General features: G+C 41.3%; 1 protein-coding gene and 1 pseudogene across 2 annotated transcripts in view; one reads left to right on the top strand and one right to left on the bottom strand.

Annotated features, from left to right (window-relative positions):
- The window catches only part of ROR1 (receptor tyrosine kinase like orphan receptor 1), a 429,702-nt gene that overhangs the window by 396,521 nt on the left and 13,799 nt on the right, over positions 1-19,382 (top strand). For both annotated transcript variants that reach the window (XM_023586139.3, XM_071217416.1), the window contains exon 8: positions 3,034-3,245. In XM_023586139.3, coding sequence (XP_023441907.1) covers positions 3,034-3,245 — 212 coding nt within the window. The remainder of the gene's footprint in view (positions 1-3,033; positions 3,246-19,382) is intronic.
- On the bottom strand, positions 15,580-16,393 carry LOC101444789 (large ribosomal subunit protein uL18-like; annotated as a pseudogene).

The following is a 19,382-nucleotide window of genomic DNA, read 5'->3' as shown; positions in this document are numbered from 1 at the left end:
ATTCCCCCCCTTCCCCAGTTGTCTGTTCTCTGTGTCTATTCGCTGTGTCTTGTTTCTTTGTCCGCTTCTGTTGTCGTCAGTGGCACGGGAAGTGTGGGCGGCGCCATTCCTGGGCAGGCTGCATTTTCTTTTGTGCTGGGCGGCTCTCCTTACGGGGCGCACTCCTTGCGCGTGGGGCTCCCCTACGCGGGGGACACCCCTGCATGGCAGGGCACTCCTTGCGCGCATCAGCACTGCGCATGGGCCAGCTCCACACGGGTCAGGGAGGCCTGGGGTTTGAACCACGGACCTCCCATGTGGTAGTCGGACGCCCTAACCACTGGGCCAAGTCCGTTTCCCCTTTTTAACTTTAAAATGCACACTTCCTCGTTATCTCACATTGCCTTTAATATGTGTGGTCTTAGTTGGCCAGCTTGCTATGACAAATACCAAACAATGGACAGGCTTAAACAACCAGAAGTTATTTTGGGTCATAGTCTCACCAGCTCCAAGTCCAAAATCAAGGCCTTGGCAAGGCAATGCTCTCTCCCTGGTGTCTGCAGCATTCTGGTGCTGGGTTACAGCAACTCTTCCAGTTCCTTGGCTTGCATCTCTGCCTCCCTTCATCTCTCTCTCACCTTGTATTTGCTCTTCCAGTTTCCACTGACTTCCAGCTTCTCCCTGTGGCAGTCTCTGACAGGCTGTGTCCAAATTTCTTCTGCTGCTTATAAAGCAGCCCAGTAGGACAGATTAAAGCCCACACTGATTCAGTTGGGCCATATCTTAACTAAAAACATCTTCAAAAGGCTCTGTTTACAATGGGCTCACACCCACAGGAATGTGGACTGAGATTAAGAACATGTCCATTGGTGGGGTACATAACCCAAGCTACCACATAGCTGTAGACATGGGTGTCTATCTTCCCCACTTGTGATTTCTTTCTCTCTCTCTCTCCACCCATAGACATGCAGATGCAATCCTTATTAACACGCATGCAACCCAGTTCCTGAGAGGGTCTCTAGGAAGACCAGGGTCGCCCCTTTACCAGTTACAGTGTGTAAAGTGGGTAGTTCAAAGTCAGCAATATCTGGTGCAGCTTCAGTGTTATTCTCCACTTTTCAGACCCACCTCATCCCTCCTACCTCCATCAAACAGGAGGAACCCGACCATGAGAAAAAAAGTTGCCAAACAGCCACCACTCTCAAATTACAGACGTGTGTGTAGTGGCTAGCAGAGGACCTCTGATGCACAACAACAGGGTAGGAATGCCAGTTTTTCACCCCCTAGCTCTATGTCCTTGGACCAGTTATTTAACCACTCTGTCCCTCAGCTTCTGCTCCTATAAAAATGGGGGTAAGGATGGCACTTGCCTTATGGGGTTGGTTGTGTGGATAAAATGAGTTAATGAAAAGTACTTAGAACAGTACCTAGCCCATAGTAATAATAGCTTTCATGATTTTGCATCAGTGAAAAACACCCAATAAATTTTAAAATTGCTGTTATTTTTATTTACACAATGAACAGATTTTACCCCTCCCTAAATGCTTCTGAAGGTTAACCCACAGAACCTGATCCCAACATCCACCTTTGGGTCCCCCTTTCTAACCTCTCCTATGAGTCTGTTTATATGGGGAGAAGGGAAATGTGTGATGAATTACTGCTATATCTCACCTGAATAACAGATTCCCAAAGAAGGTGTATGCAAATAAAAGCTATGTATAGTATACTCATTTAATGTAGTAGGAGGCTCACTATTTAAAGGAACTTTTGGGGTCTTCTCACTACTCTTTTCATACTTGCTTTGCAGCATTTACAACAATGTAGTATTATCTATTCTCTGTTTTCTTTACCAGATTATGAGATCATTAAGGGCAGAGAACTTGTCTTATTTAATTTTATACTCCTAGTATCTAGAAGTGTGCTTGGCACATAGTAGGTTTTATTGACTTGAATGAGTGAAAGGATGAGTGAATGGCTGCTTGGTTACTTTTTTTGTAACGTAAATAGCCTCTGATTCTTGTCATCCTGAATTTTCACCTTTTGGAGTTCCTTAAAGCAAGATATTTGATGAGGTTATTGGTGATCTGGGCATGTAATACCCCACCCCCCCATTAGTGTCCCATAATACATGTGTTTGTTGCCAATCCCATAATTCAGTAATGATAATATACCCAAAGTATTTTATTTTAATGGTCACACTCAAGTTGATATAAAGAAAAATATGTCTCGTGTGCTTCTACGCATATTATATTCTTTTTCAAGCAACGGTAAAACTGGTATATAAGATTTCAAAGATATGCTTCAAAGTATTACCAGTCATAATTACTGGGTTCATATGAAACCATTTAAGAAGAATTCTGGGGTTTCAAAAAAGTGTCAAGTTAAGCAACACTGCTGTGCTGGAATTATAGACACCATCCAAAACAGACAGATGAGAAAAAGTGAGACCCAGAGAGGTGAATGATTTGTTCAAGGACACACAGCTCATCTAGAGACTGACCTGGCCCTGACTCCAGGCCCCTGTACTTTTAAGCCCGTGGCTTTGTAGACACCAAGGCCAGGATTCTTAGCATAGATTCTGGAAGATGCTGGACTGACCCTGTAAGTCCAAGCCAGCCAAGATGAGAGCGTGATTTCTGGAACACCACACTGTGGTTGATCTGGCTGGCGGCCAATGGAAGAAGCTCACTGAAGTCCACAGTAATACTCTTGGATATATACAGTGCATTCACATGGAGTGTAACTTGTAAGGTGTTAGAGAGATACAGGTCTGCTGCTAAAGAGACCACATCAGAGGGGAACCCAGACATGTACAAAGGCTTCATAATGTCCCTTTGCAATTTTTAAATGTTTGAACTTTAAACTTTTAAACTTCAATAAATTATGTTGAAGGTTTGATAGAAACAAATCGTAATAAGCAATGGGTTCCTTTTGTTTCTCACAGTGGATTTGTGTGTATAGAAGAATAGGAGGTCATTTTAAACTATGCAATGTAATTCTATACATGTTATTTTAACGAGTATGACTTTTGTTCTTTTTCTTTTCTGCACCCAGATTCAAAGGACTCCAAGGAGAAGAATAAAATGGAAATTCTGTACATACTTGTGCCAAGTGTTGCTATTCCTTTGGCCATTGCTTTACTCTTCTTCTTCATTTGTGTCTGCCGCAATAACCAGAAGTCATCCTCACCGCCTGCCCAGAGACAACCAAAACACGTCAGAGGCCAAAACGTAGAGATGTCAATGCTGAATGCATATAAGCCTAAGGTAAAACAGCAGCACAGAACTGCATTTATTCCATTGCCTTCAAGTTAAAGCAAAATGTCATAACCCTCCCAAGCTTAGTAATCAAATTTGTAGAAGCAGTGTTTTTACTAGAGATCTTTTCCAGCAAATGCTCAGACTAACCATACTTCTCTAACTTGGTCCAAGGCTGCATGAACATACTTTCATCAGTGTCCCCTTCAGTGTTGTGTTGGCCATGTTGCCGCCTTATCAGAGAGGTGCTGGGCTAGAAAGGATCTTTATGAGATAGTCTGTACCAGCCCCACAGGACTCAGAATTTGAGCTATTTTTCAGTATATCCAAAGAAGGAAATTACATACTCTTCATCCAAATATCGAGAGAAAGAGAGACCCAACATTTTTTACGCCTAACCTAAAACCCCATTCTCTTTGGTTTAAGCATATTTTAAGAGAAGTAATGTGCTCTTTCTCCCATCCTTCCATGCTCTTTTCATTCTATTTTACTATAGCTCACCTTAGCCCTCTCTTCTCAGTGCTAAATCAACCCACTTCCTTCTAGTTTTCCCTCCCATCTTTCATCAGTTTGGTTGCTTGAGGTCCTGGAGGGGAACCCAGGGTCACTGGGTTTTTCCTTAAATGGAGCACACATGCCACATCTTTGAACTAAAATACAACAGAGGCTTTCTCTCAGGAAAGCCAACACCTCAATCCCAAGCCTCTCAGCAAAGAGACTTGGTTTAAATAATTTAGGATTCTTAGGTCCAAAAGCCTGTCTTTTCTTCTTGTTCCAACTCCATAGGAATGTTCATTCATTCAGCAAATATTTATCTTCTCTGCAGGTTAGTGACCATATTATTCTTTTCTCCCTCATGAAAAGGAAAAACATCACTTTTAATATAATTTTAGGGGAAAAAAATCTCTTCACACTCAAATTAACTAATCCTTTTACCTAATAAGTGAAGCAGCATAATTAGGACTGACACATAGCCCACATTTTATTTTACTTGCTTCACTATTTCGATTTTTTAATTTAAAGATTTTAACAAATTTTTGTTATTGTTTAATCATATTTGTTGGTGGGGTTTTGGGGTTTCTTAAATGCTAAAAATGAATGTTCAAATAGTCTTCTCCAGCAAAAACATGTTCACTTGCTAAGTGTGAATTTTTACCATAATGAGAGCCACAGACCTGAAAACCAAAGAGTTTACACAGTGGCTTGTGGCACAAAGGTGGGAGTGGGGATTTAACTCTTTTGACAATCAAGCTTCTTAGATGATTTACATGCACTACTGCATTTTGCATGCATAATACATTTAATCTTTACAAAACTATAAGGGGCTAGATTTCAGAAAACTTAGGTTTTGAGAAGTTGGGTTGGATTGCCCAAGGTTATATACTAGTAACTGGAGTCAGGTTTTAAGTTAGTTTTCCTTTAATTCCCAAATTTACGTGCTTCTCACTGCTACATAGTCCCAGTTTAGAGGGCTCTCCAGGGTCCAGCTGGTATAAGATAGCTGGAGTCCTGGTTAACCTATGAGTCACAGTCTTTTCTCATGAAGCTGGGGCTGGGGGGAGAGATCCTTGTGGGGATCAGCAGGGGAGAAGTAAGGCAAGAAGTGGGAATGTAGAACCTGGAAGCAAGGTTTCCCACTTTTCCAGCATGGCCCTGTGCTTGGAAGTCCTATAAAGGTTGTCTCATTTCTGATCAGTGCATCTATGCCAGATTGGGGGAGAAGGACAAAGACCAGGAACCAGAAACAACTGGGAAAAGATCTTTCCTTACCAACTTGTCATAGGATCTGTGGTCCCAATGAATCTGGGATGGGCAAGACTTTATACTCCAATGGGAGCTTATAAGTTTGGCAGAAGAGAATGGTAGCACATTCCTTTTACCACTCATGAGTGCTTAGGGGCCTGGATACGATTCCCTTTCTTCCTGCTCTCCTTATTTAGAACCAGATTTGGTGACCTTTGCTTTTGAAGCCCCCAACACATACAACAAACCATCCCCTAATGTTCTAATTATAAAATATTCATTAGATCATACCAATTGCACACATCCCTGAAGGAGTGAACAGAAGGCTTTTAGTCATCTGTTCCTTGGTATGAATTAGTTTATCTGACTCGGGGAACATTAGAAGTAGAAGGACCTTCCAGGTCATTTCTCAAGTGCAAAGGGAAAGTTGGAGTGCTAGAACTGGAACTCTGCCTCCTCATCAAGTATTCTTTTACAAAGAGTTGTGTATTAGTCAGCCAAAGGGGTGCTGATGCAAAATACCAGAAATCTGTTGGCTTTTATAAAGTGTATTTATTTGGGGTAGAAGCTTACAGTCACAAGGCCCTAAAGAGTCCAACTCAAGGTTGGGTGATGTCTGCAAGGATTCAGTCTTCCTCCTCCTCCCAAGGCTTTGTGGTCAAGCTTCTTCCAGCCTCAGCCTCAGGCTGAGAAAAGTCTTGTCTCTCTCCCAGGACTCATTTCTCTCCTGACTCAGCTGCTCTGCTGTCTCCACAAAACCACCTGTACACTGTGAGACAAACAGTTCCTCTCTCTTCCTGGGGCCTCTGTGGTGTTTAATGGCACCTTCTTTCTTTCCTCACCTATCAACTTCTCTGTGTGCTTACTTCTCAGGCTCTAGGATCAAACTTCCAACTGTCTCCTCTGCCATGTCATTTTCTCTGTTAGTCCCTGTCCCCTTGGTGGGCAGGGACTCAATGTCCTACTTATGTGGCCCAATCAAAACCCTAATCATTATTTAATCAAATAAAAGTAAACCCTGTGAATCCAATCCAATCTAATATGACCAGAGGAATAGAACAGTTCACAAACATAATCAGTATTTCTTTTTGGAATTCATCAATAATATCACTGCCACAAGTCACTTCTCACTTTTACCATGTTATTTAGGAAAAGGACATGGATAGGAAATGGATATAATTCAGGATGGAGATCAGGCATTAGACTCTGACCTCTCACCCTGTTACTCTTCCACAGCCATAAAGCAGTGCCCTCTAGAAAGGGGCTAACACAAAGACGAAAGGGCTGACTTACTCCTGGGAGGAAATAGCTACTTTTCCTGCCACTTCCCTGGGGAACAAATTATGATCAAATTCTTAGGAGGAGATGAATGGAGAGCACCATTCAGTAAAGTCCACCAAAAATCAATCAAATGCTTCATTTGGTAATTACAGATTAGTTTTAGATGTTCCTTACATAGATCTTATGCCATCTAAACTACAGAACACTGTATTCACTTATATATTTTGAGAGTGACGAGATGACAAATTTTTTAAGTTCACATCTTTTAAGAGGTAGTATGATGTAGTTAAGAACATGGACTCTGGAGCTTTCTGCTTTGTGACTTTGGACAGTGTTCTTGACCTCCCTGTGTCTCAGTTTCCTCATTAGTAACCTTCCCATTGTGTTGCTGTAAGGATAGATGAGTTTATATATATATATATATATATATATATATATATATATATAAAGCACTTAGAGGAGTACTAAGTTAGCCACACCAACATCCGTGTTGTATAAACAACCCTTTGAAGAAATGCTGTTTAGACTGGCTGTTAGAATGGAAGGAGGCTTGGCTACTAGAAGAGTCTTACCAGTAGAGGTAGTAGAAGAAAATAGAGGGGCTACTATTTTGCACATTCATGAGGTAAGTTGACCTTGCAGATACCTTTAAATATTCCATGACTTCAAGCTTCCAGTGCAGTAGTCATTGGCTAGAATAGTCACTCTAGACTAGTAAATAGATTTTTTTCTTTGACACTTCTATTATTCAGTGCTGAGAAGCCTTAGAAACACTATAACTTTGGGAATGAGAGAGACTCACCCAGGTGATTTTGGTTACAGCAGTCACATTGTGCAGCATATCCAGGCCATAGAGCCGGGTTCCTCATTTCTGTAGAGGCACTTTGGAAAGAGTGATTTCCATTCAGGAAAATTGCATATTAATTTTTAGGTCATCCTCGATCTGCAAATTGATTCCATTTTTAGTGGAGAATTGTTTTGTGACATGTGATTGCCAAAGGGTGTGATGATTTGGATTTATGCAGCCTTTTGAATAAAGATCTGAAAGTGTTTTTATGGCATAAATAGAGCAAACTAATACATATTGACTAATACACAGTCTCAAGAATGTACCAGGTGCTTTTACATCCATAATCACATTTTGTCCTAAAAGCTATTAAAAGAGATAGGTATTATTATCCTTTTTGTACAACCAGGGTAACTGAGACTCAAGCACATTAAGTAACTTGCCCAAAGTCAAAGAGCAAGTCATTGCAAGGGATAAGATTTGGTTTGGGGATTTTCTAACTGTAAGTGAAGCCTTGCTCTTACAGACCTCATGTAAGTTTTTCACGGAACACATCATGGAGGGAGATGAGGCAAACTAATAAATGTGATTCCATTTGGTTAATTTGGGCTGAATAGTAAGCACAGGCACCCTGGCTTCTGACAAATCTCTAGAACAGGCGCATGCCGGAGTAATGTGCCTTGGCCCTGCAAGGAAAATGTGAAATTTGGCCAGAGCAATAATAGTAGTCCTCCATCGTCCATAGTCAAAGAGACAAATATAAAAAAATACTTGGGGGAAGCAGATTTGGCTCAATTGATAGAGTGCCCGCCTACCTTATGGGAGGCCCAGGACTCAAACCCAGGGCCTCCTTACCTGTGGTGAGCTGGCCCACATCCAATGCTGATGTGCTCAAAGAGTGCCATGCCACGCAGGGGTGTCCCCCGCGTAGGGGAACCCCATGCACAAAGAGCGTGCCCCCTCAAGGAGAGCCGACCCGCACAAAAAAAGCACAACCTGTCCAGGAGTGGTGCTGCACACAAGAGAGCTGATACAGCAAGATGGCCCAACAAAAAGAGATACAGATCCCCGGTGCCACTGACAAGAATGCAAGCAGACACAGAAGAACACACAGCAAATGGACATAGAGAGCAGACAAGGGCCGGAGGGGGTGGGGAGGGGAAGGGAGAGAAATAAATAAAAAATAAATCTTAAAAAAAAAAAATACTTGGATCAATTTTCCCAGAGACTTGGTGAAGTAAACATTGTTTTCATAATTTCTGGATCATTTCTGAAGTGTCCTTGCAAAATCTCCCAGTGTCAAGATTTCTACAATGGAGGCTTAGAAGTTAGTCTTAGACAGCTCACAAGCACTTCTGAACCAGGCTGGAAGTAGAAATGCCTCAAGTATTTTTGACTGGGTTGGGAAAAGGAAACAACAAAAACAAATGTTAGCTTTTTTTTTTTCATTACTCTCCTATGAGATTTGGCTCTGCTCAAATTTGAGTTATTCAGTTGTTTGTTTTGGTTCTTACTGAGTGCCTTTCCTGGAAAAAGCACAAAGGACTTTGTAGACCTTAAAGAAAATTCCTCAATGTAAACAGTCAATCTCTAAAACTGCTTTGAAAGGTCACCGACACATAAATATTACATGTACCTATAAAATCTAAAAGGAAGGGACACACAGGAAAGAAAAAAAAAAAGTCCTGAAAAGAAACACACTAGCAGAGCAAAATCAAAAGGATATTTGGAGTCCAGGATCAGAAAGGAATGAAGGTTGGAAGTTGGTCTATTTGAGCCTTATTCTTTCTCCTTGGCTAATTCAAAAGACAAAGACTCCAGGGTTCCTATTTACCCAAATGAAATAGCTCTTCAGGGTATAACCATCTCTCTTCACTTGCTGAGTTGCTAAAATTCCCGGGAGTGTTTGGATTAGCCTGGAGAAGCTCCTCTGGGAGGTTAGAAAACAATACCTTCAGAGAGGATAAAAGGCAGCTGCCGACAGATGGGCAGGGAGAGGGGACCTGACTTGAGTCCCCAGAGGGGTGGGATGGCATAGTTGGAAGTGAAAACTTTTGGTAAGGCGGAAATTTCCTTCTGCCATGTGGGGAAAGGAGGCCCTTTACCCTTTTGCATGTGGAGACCCACACAAGGAAGGCCTACTTTTGAGAGGGCTGGAGCTACTTCCCCTTCCGGAATCCAGTGGGCCAGAGAAGCATCATAAGGAGGAACCTTGGAGAGTCAGCAGGTCAAGGTGCACCTCTTGGCTCCACCTCTAACTGACCTGTGACCCTGAAAAGCCGGTTAACCTTTCTAAGTCTCAGTTATCCAGGGGAAGAAGTAGATTGTATTCATGTAAAGTACGAATACTTTGTTTATTTTCCTATTATTTTGTTCAGCAAAAGATTTCAAGCCACTCAGCTGGATTAGATAACCTCCTATCTTTCACATCTCTGAAATGCTCTAATGACTGAACTAAGTAGGGTTTTTCTGTGCTGCATTACAGATTTGACAATCTAAGTGGATGGTAGTTTTTTTTTTTCTGTTCTGTGGAAAATGACCCTTCTCAGAGAAGCCTGGGAACCCTAACTTCCTTTTTCCCTCCTTCTTTTCCTTTGTGTCTTCCTCCTCCTCCCCATCCCCCCCATACCCCCAACTCTCAAGGGTCTGAAAGACGTAACAAGTCTTTATTTTATTTTTTTTGAAAATGCATTTTTATTGTCTTTTTTTAAAGATACATAGATCACACAAAATGTTACATTAAAAAATATAAGAGGTTCCCATATACCCCACTCCTTACCCCACCCCACACTCCTCCCACCTCAACAACCTCTTTCATCAGTGTGGCACATTCGTTGCATGTGATGAATACATTTTGGAGCACTGCTACACTGCATGGATTATAGTTTACATTGTAGTTTATACTCTCCCGCAGTCCATTCAGTGGGTTACAGCAGGCTATATAATGTCCTATATCTGCCCCTCAATATCATTTTGTGCTGTCTATGGATCCTGGGATCCCCTTCAGGCACTGAGTAGGCCCATGCAGCCAGATCCTCCTGGCTCCTCACCTCCTTCCTTTCCAAGGTCACTCATCTACTTGGGAATTAGTCACACGGAAAGGGCAGGGGGTGGAGGAGTTTGCAAATGAGGGACCAGGAAGAGAAGAGACTGCAGCAAAGCAGCAATGGAAGCCTGAGTAGCCAATGCAGCTCCTGTGCAGCTCCTGGCTGATAGAAGGAAATGATTTGGGGGAAAGCAGGATTCACCTAGCTTTTAGAAGCTAATGGCTATGTGATATTTCTCAATTTACCCTCATCTCTTGCCAGTTTCTCTGTTTCTTTACTTCCAGGTAATTCATCTCTCCTTTTCCCTTCCAGTCAAGTGTCATGTTGAATGTACTGACACTTGATTATATTCCTAGAATAAAATCTGGGTCTGTCCCCTTTGCAGACAACATGCTTCCATCTAAAAAGCAATGCTGTGTGCTAACACACCCTCAACAACTTTCTACTTGCTACTTAGAGCCGTTGTCCCCCAAGGCTTCTGAGCTCACTATTCTATTGACATGGCCCTCTTGGGCGTCATCGGGAATGTAATTTAATCCAGTGACCTTTTCCAAGTCTTCATCCTCTTTAATTTCTCTAGAGCATGGGATATTCTTAAAATACTATCTTGAAATACTCTAAAGTAGATACTACTTTTAGCCTGACTTTTGGGGTAAGAAAACTGAGGCTGGTAATTTTAGAGTTTGCCCAAAGTCACATAGTTGGTAAGTGGTAGAGTCAAAACTCAAACCCAGGTCTGCTCGGGCCCCCAGAGTCCAAATGTGTCACCATTTCACTTCACTGCCTTAATTTTCAGGCTGACTGAAACATAAAAGTTTGTTAGGATCATGTGGTGGCTCATGCTGCCGTAAAAATTACTGGTATCTGTTAAGTGTTAAATCTATTTCTAGGCAGGGTAGGACCTTTCCCACTGATTTTATAAAATAACTCCACCACAGAATCAAACCTGGACACCACCAAACATTCAAACTATCAGAAAGTTCCATTACAGGGAAAAGAATGGTTTCTGAAGTTAAATCACTTCCAGAGAAGTATAGCTGAATTCTAAGCAAGTGTGGCAAAACACTGGTTCAAACTTCCTCTAGAATTTGCATACACCAGAAAGTACTTAGTTATGCTGTAGTCTTTGAAAAAGTAAATAACCTCCCAAAATAAAATACAATTCTAAATAGTATTAGAATTATTTCACAATTGCTTCACAATTCTAATACTGTTTACCTAAGAACCAGTGTAACACACTGGAATATAGACTTTCAAGACAAGCAGACTGGTATCAACAGCCAAGTCCAAATACTAAGAAATCTCTCTTTACTAAACTCCTCAGATAATCACATCCTACTCAGCCAGTTTGCTGTTAGAAGGTTTTGTTCACCTATCCAAGTCTACTAATGGGAACAGCAGAGTATCAGCTCAGTGCTTAGCTTGGAGACCAGAAAGCTCTTACACCAGAAAGCCCCTACAATTTGAGCATTCCACTTCTACACCATCAGTCCTCATGCTTTTAAAATTTTGGAACCCTTTGAAGGCCTAATGAAAACTGTGTCTTTTCTTTCCAGAAAAATGCTCCAACTTTGGAGAAAGACCTACTTGGATTTGAATCTTGGCACCATCATTTAATAGTTGTACTTTCTTAGGCAAGCTACTTAAACATTAATTGCCTTATTTTCCTGATCCATAAAATGGGGATATGATATGTAATTAATGTATTAAACGGTTATCTAGAGAGCAGACAAGGAAGTATAGCTTAGTCATGAAAGGCCCTGGAGTATTAATTTTCCACCACAAGCTGTGTGACCACTTAACTGCTCTGTTCCTCCATTTGTCCATCTGCAAAATGGGGGTAATAGTTATAGCTGCCAATCTCATGGGATTATTGTGAGGATGAACAGAATTAATATGAGTAAAGTATATACCACCTAACACATAAGCACTCAAAAAAAATTTAGCCCTTATTATGCTCTCAGTGTCTGGCACATGGCAAGTATCCAATGCATGGAGGCTGTTATTAAGCTCACATTGCAAACCTATCTAGGATAGGAGCTGTGTCTTCTCTCTTCATGGTTCTTTCCTGGCTCCTCATATACTGTTCTGTTTGTATATTCAGCATACAGTATATACAGTATAGGATGACTGACTAACGCAAACAACTATTAAAATAGATCCCAAACGATTGGTTCTACATGAAAATAGAGTACAAATAATGACACGGCCCAGGCTGTTGAGAGATTTGTATTTAAAAACCTTGAATCTCATGAAGACAGTAGCCATGCAGAATATAAGCCCAGTAAATACCAGTCAACAGTTCTTGCATTTTGCTGTATGTCTGAAGCATTATCTAAAGCAGTATTATTTTCTCTGCCTTGAATAAATCAGAACTGCTTATCCAGTTTCTTCAGATACACTCACCATGCATCATTGCAGGGAGCAGGGACCCAGACCAGAAAGCCATATTCATTTATCTCAGTGGTTTTTGAAGTGAGGTCACCAGGCCAGGAGCTTCTGCGACACCTAGGAATTTGTCAGGAATGCAAAATCTTAGAACCCAAAGGAGACCTACAAAATCAGAAACTCTGAGGCAGTGGGAGGGTGGGTAGGGTAGGGCCAGGAGTTACTTTTAACAAGCCCTCCAGGAGATTCTGTTGTAGCTGGGATATAAATGCCTTATTTTCCTGATCCATAAAATGGGAAACGATAGTATCAATCTCACAGAACTGGAGCTCTGGAAAATGAGCGAGTCCCCAATTAATACAGATTTCAGAGACAGCTGTGCTTCCAGTGAGAAAGGGACATGGTAACTACCCCTCTAATTTCAATAAGATGGATCTCTCATCATTTGTGTGACAGAGCTGAGGGCAAATGCCACCACCTGGAACCTGCTCTTCTCTTGCAAACATGTGTGTCCAGCTATAAAATCTGCTTCAAATGAAGAGCAAAGGGTGTTCGTAAAGGGAAATGGCTGCCAAAAGGGCAGCAGTCAGTCTTGGAACATGGGGACATAGGAAAGAAATGATCCTTGAGAGCTGCAGGGACTGCAGGGAGAGATTTCAATTGTATGGATATGCTATCCAGTCCCTTTTTTGGCCACCTGATGATTCCCTCCCCTTTCAAGTTGGACTCTTAAAAGTATAGTAATCATACCTCATTCAGGTTAGGGGTGAAAAATCACAGAGCAGGGTCCAGGCCACAAACAAACAGTGGTGGCTATCAGAAAATCCTCACCTCATTTCCTATGGTAAACACTTAAATTAAGTGAGCAGGAAACAGCAGGTTAGGAGTAAGTCGCTTCACCTGGAGGGGTCATTTCAAATGTATTATCACCTCTTGTAACTTCCAGAAGGTGAAAGTGATAGTCACTGAGTCTGTCCTCCTTATTCATCTGCCACTTAAAATAATTGCAATTTTTAAAAGCTCCACCCATGGTTCATTGCTATCACACCTAAAGTTAATAGATATAAAAGGGTCACACATCCCCACTTAGGATTCATCACTTAGATGAAAGAAGCCACAGCATCAGCCTGGTCTCTCCATCAGCAATTTAGAAATGTTGCTATACCTTATTTTTTCTCCCAAATGATTTACATCAGAAATATTCTTCCTTCGTTTTCCATCAGCGAAGAGCTCATTTAAACTCTCGTACAGGTCCTCTTCAAAAATTTTTAAGGAAAGGAGCACAATGAAATTTTAGTACAATGGATCAAATTCTGCATCAAAGTTGATTCCCTTACCCGCCCCCCCCAAAATTATATAATTTTTAAGACTGTGCACTGAGGCAGATGTGTGTTTACTTTGAGAAGTAAAAATGTTGACATTTAAACTGAAAGCCTGTTTCAGTTTTAAGGTACTTAATTGCCTTACAGCATATAATAAACCGAACCCATCTTGTCATTCAACTAATGGAGGGAGTGATAAAGAGATAGGAGCCGGGGACCCTATTCATTCCAGTTTTCCTTTGTACTTGGTTTACTTTGGCACCAAGCCTCATGTGTATTTTACACTTCTTTACATTTTGTACATCCCTGTATGACAAATACTTGTCAAACAAAAACTAAACAGATTTATAACCCCTTAACTTGAAATGAGCCAAAATTGAACTGCCAAAACTTTATGACTTCATTTTCTTTCATAGTTTTCCACTACATTGGTTCAAACAGACAAACCCCACTTGAGGTCAGGCAGAGGTCATTTCACTTTCATTACTAAAATATAATTTACAATATGCCAGACCTAAACAAGTTTAGCCTAAAGGGTTTGTATAATGTAAACCATCTGTTCCTCAACAATACAGCTAATTTCCTGCCGTCACCGTACAGTCTACTGACTGCTTCTTTAAGGGTTTTTATGATTTTTTAACTAGTTCAGGATTTATGTAAAATTTGAAAATGAGTCTATAGTTAAGACTCATTTGTACCAAGTAACTTGAGCATTTTAAAAATGCAAATCACTGTGCAAATCGTTCCCCTGATACCAAGCTCTGAGCATTTTTTTCTGGGCACTTCTGTGCCTGCTGCTGCACAGGTGTTTGAAAGAAAAGTTATATGAAATCTGCCATCTTAGAAGCTTTTCATGCTTCTTTCTGAAACAAATCCCATAACGTGGTGTTGATGGGCTCTGGTGAACTACTTCTTCCTCCTTCTGTAGGCTGGAGAAAAGTTTGGATGATATACTCTACATGCCTGGTCAGGTGTTTGTGAGATATGACAAGACACACTTTGGGTTGAAATGGACCCCTTTCATGTGTCTGAGCAGGGAGGAGGAGCGGTTTTAATTCCACAGAATGGTCCTGCAAGGTATCAAACCCAAGGCTGAGCCTCTAGAGACATTCTCTGGCAACCTGGGATTGCTGGCCAACTGGCTTCTCTGATTTCAAAAACAATGGTGTTGCCCAAAGCAGAAGACCTTGCATATCCAAGTGCAACTCTTTTTACTCTCCTGAAAATTCTTGATACTCTTTCTTAAGCCTCTTTTTCCACCTGTAAAATGGAAAGCGTTAAGAGGTCTTCCAAAGGCAAATACTGGAGAACCAATTTGCTTACCTCAGTGGAGGGGAGTGCAACCGGCCTTCCTAGCTGTTATGCTCCAAGTGCCCCATGTCAGGCCCACGCCCAAGTCCTTTCCATTCCTTTTTCTCTTCCAGGACCCAAAAGTTTGGGCTGCTTGCTTCCTTTTCCCATTTGGTACCATTAACTCTCCTGCATGGATTATCCCACCCCACATATCGATCCATATGTCCCAGAACTCTCAGAGGGGCAGGCCACAGGCAATTCCATTTCTCACCTGTCCCTCAGTCTCTGAAACAAATCCTCAGTCTTTTTATTAAGGATAAAATAATTTAAAAAAAAAACACCAAAAAAACTAACAACCACAGGAGAACAGAGAAAGAACAACAGGAAAAAACTTAACCATTTTGTGGGAAGGGTGGGTTGTTTATTGTCTTTATCTGAAAAATCTTCAGAGAAAATTGTAGTTTGGCTTAGCTTTCAACAGCCTACTCCTGAGCTCTGAGGAAACTTGCCTTCTTCTGAGCTATCTGATCTTTCTTTTCAGCAAGAGACATTTGGGGATAGTTCCACCTCTTCTTTTTAACTTCTTTCCTAGATTTCTCATTAACTGGCTTGTCTCGTATGCGCATTCTTATACATCTCCTCCGTCCTGTCTGGAGTTATGTCGTTCTTTATGTAATGAGGGAATTGCTTCTTGTAAACATAATCTTATTCCATTAGGTAACACATATAATCTACTATGTTCTGACCCATGATGTGCTTCCAATGTATGTCTGCATTGAATTCCTTGCTTTCTGAGTCATAACCAGGGAATTGTTTGGTGCTGTGAGGGATAGACAAGCCTCTACCCACAGCTCCCTTCAAAGCCCCCCAAAACTTTATTTCCAGTGATGGTGAAGGCACCAGGTTGATCCTTAATACATTGTATCTATCTTCGGTTACCTCCTCTTGGCCTTCATGGATCTCTCCCATGCCAGACCTACTGAGAGGGCTGTGGGCCAGCAGCAGGCCAGTACAATATGCTGAAGCATAATTTTTCAGGCCACCCTTCAACTCATACTTTGGGAGTTTGTGAGCATAAGCTATCATATCCCCTTCTAGAAGGCATAAGCAATCTGATAAGTGATATATCAGTTATACATATTATCATCCTGTATTTAGGTGTGTTATACTAATTTAACTTGGATTATCAAGTGTTTCTGAGCCTAGTATTCAGTTTTACCATCTCATCTTCATATAGATTTCAACTTGGTGTCTTTTGAAATAGGCCTTGTTCTTAACAACTTTAACCAAACTCATCTGCTGAACAGAGACCCACGTCCATGGTTCACCCCACACTCCGGCAGGCCCAGAAGGACTATGGCGGGTGGGGCGAGGGAGTTGGGGTGTGATCATGCACTTAAGGCTGTAAATCTTTTCCATTAACTCTACTTCCTGGATTACTTCCCTAATGAAGATATAATAAGAATGTTTAATAGGCACTTATTAGGTGAAAATTACTTTATATACAGTGTTACATTTAATCCCTACTTCATCCACACAGGATAGATATATTGTTTAACAGATATAGAAGCAGAGGTTCTGAAAAGTTAAGAAACTTACCCAAGGTCAGCCAACTAATATAGGTCTTAATAAGTGGGTTAATATTTTCAAGTGATTAGAATAGTGTCTGGGACATAGTAAGGGCTATATAAGTATTAACTATTATTAACAGAAGCAGCAGATCCAGTGATGCAAACCCAGGTTTGTATGACTCCAAAGCTCACATGATTACATCAAACTGCCTATGGGTTAGTTACAGGGAGTGGGGGTGGGGGTTCTAACTTCTTATTATGTCAGTCTAATATTCCTTGGGTTTAGCTCCAAATCCTATTTTCCCACAGAAGAAATTCCTTACCCTTCTCTGTCACTGAAAGCCTGGCATCCTGTTTAGTTCAAAAAGTAGTATCTTCTTTCAGGAGACCTTCACATAAATCAGATTCATTTATATCATCAGGAAAAATCCTAATGGAAATACTCAGTCTTAGCATTGTGTAGGAAAAATTCACCTTGCAGAAGTACAGTCATCCCAACTGCTGTAAAAGAAAAAAGTCAGCTTGGTTTAAGTTGCCTTTCTCATCACCCACATCTTCCTCTCCCAAAGGAACTATATTAACTCCAATAAAACCCTGACCCTATCAACAAAAGGAAAAATAGTGGGTGGACCTTTGACTATGGAAGAAATTTCCTGATTCATGTCAGATAGAAAGATTGGTCTTATGTTTTTAAAAATCATTTAATATTTTTGAATTTAAAATATATTCAAATGGTTCAAAAATTTAAAGTGCAAAAAAAAAGCGAGAAGTGAAAAACCTCCCTTCCCAGCCCCTAGCCCCATCCCAACAATCACTTTTATTTGTTTCGTAAGTATCCTTGCAGGATTTCTTTATGCATATGCAAATAATATTAATATATTCAGTCTTTTTCTTTCTGTTTTATGCAAAAGCAGCATACAACATTAAGTGTTCTTTTACTTTTTATTTTTTATTTTTTTTAATTTTTTTATTTTTTATTGACTTTGTAATAATATTACATTAAAAATATATATGTGAGGTCCCATTCAACCCCACCCCCCACCCCCCCCCTCTCCCCCCCCTCCCACAACACTCGTTCCCATCATCATGACACATCCATTGGATTTGGTAAGTACATCTTTGGGCACCTCTGCACCTCATATACATTGGTTCACATCATGGCCCATACTCTCCTCTATTCCATCATGTAGGCCCTGTGAGGATTTACAATGTCCGGTGATTACCTCTGAAGCACCATCCAGGGCAGCTCCATGTCCCGAAGACGCCTCCACCTCTCATCTCTTCCTGCCTTTCCCCATACCCTTTGTCCATTATGTCCACTTTTCCCAATCCAATGCCACCTCTTCTATGTGGACACTGGATTGGTTGTGTCCATTGCACCTTTATGTCAAGAGGAGGCTCAGATTCCACCTGGATGCTGGATGCAATCCTCCCATTTTCAGTTGTAATCACTCTAGGCTCCATGGTGTGGTGGTTGTCCTTCTTCACCTCCATCTTAGCTGAGTGTGGTAAGTCCAATAAATCAGATTGTAGGTGCTGGAGTCTGTTGAGGCTCAGGATCTGGCTATCACATTGTCAGTCCAGAGATTCAAATCCCCTAAATATATCTTAAACCCCAACATTAACTGCACCTCCAGCACATTAGCATGAAAGTCTTATGAAGGGAGATCCCATCTGAGTCCAGATTCATCACACATAAACACCATTTCCAAAGAGGGGCCATCTGCCCTGGTAGTTAACCCCATCGGCCATGACCATAACTCCCATGGGTCTCTTTAGCCCTCAAAGGAACCAATATCTGGGGGTTGTATCTGCTTTATCTGTCTCTCTGACTCTGCTCAGTTGTGCATGAGGGCAAACCTTCTGCCAGCCTCCAGACTCTTTTTTAGAAACTCGTAGCCATATAAACTCATTTCTCCTTTCCATTTCCCCCTTACTTTAGGTCAAACAGCATTTTAAAGTCATGGTATTTTATGTGGACATGGATATTCTGCTGATCCGCATTGAACCTTCCATATAAGGTCATTTTCCAGTTGCATCATCAGTTGGTAGTTGATAGTGGTCCCTCGTTGCCAGGGAGGCTCATCCCCGGGTGTCATGTCCCACGCTGGGGGGAAGGCATTGCATTTACATGCTGAGTTTGGCTTCGAGACTGGCCACATTTGAGTAACATGAAGGCTGACAGAAGGAAATTCCCAGGCACAAAGTTGCTCTAGGCCTTGTTATTATTTTGGGTTTATCAGCTCACAAGCATAGTCATTAGTATCAGGGGCTCACTGTTGAACCCTCACTCCCTCCCGGTCCCCACCACTGTACCTGGGAGACTGTCGCTGCTCCCCTAGGGACCACGACAGAGCACCACTGGCCAGGAACCCAGTACCCCCCCTACTGTGGTTTTTAATTGTTGCCACTATGAGTATATCCAAACATTACCATGCACCCTGGACATATGTTCTGTACAGCTCCCTGTCAGTCATATATCACCTGTCATTGGTATCCCATACCAGTATCCCTCCATTGCCATTGTTGAAACACTCTGTGATCCAGAACTCCCCGAAATTTGAAGCCCAATATAATGTCATGGTCCCTTACTAGGGAATGGCATATAGCGATGAGTTTAAAGGATAGATAAAGAACTTGGATAAAGTTAGATAAAGAACTTAGATAAAGAATGTTGACTTGAAAAAATTCCACATCCTATTTTTTTCTTTTTT

The sequence above is a fragment of the Dasypus novemcinctus genome, chromosome 9, assembly GCF_030445035.2.
Source record: "Dasypus novemcinctus isolate mDasNov1 chromosome 9, mDasNov1.1.hap2, whole genome shotgun sequence".
NCBI classification, from domain to species: Eukaryota; Metazoa; Chordata; class Mammalia; order Cingulata; family Dasypodidae; genus Dasypus; species Dasypus novemcinctus.
Note: the sequence above shows the minus strand (reverse complement) of the source record. Positions and strands in the feature narration are given on the sequence as shown.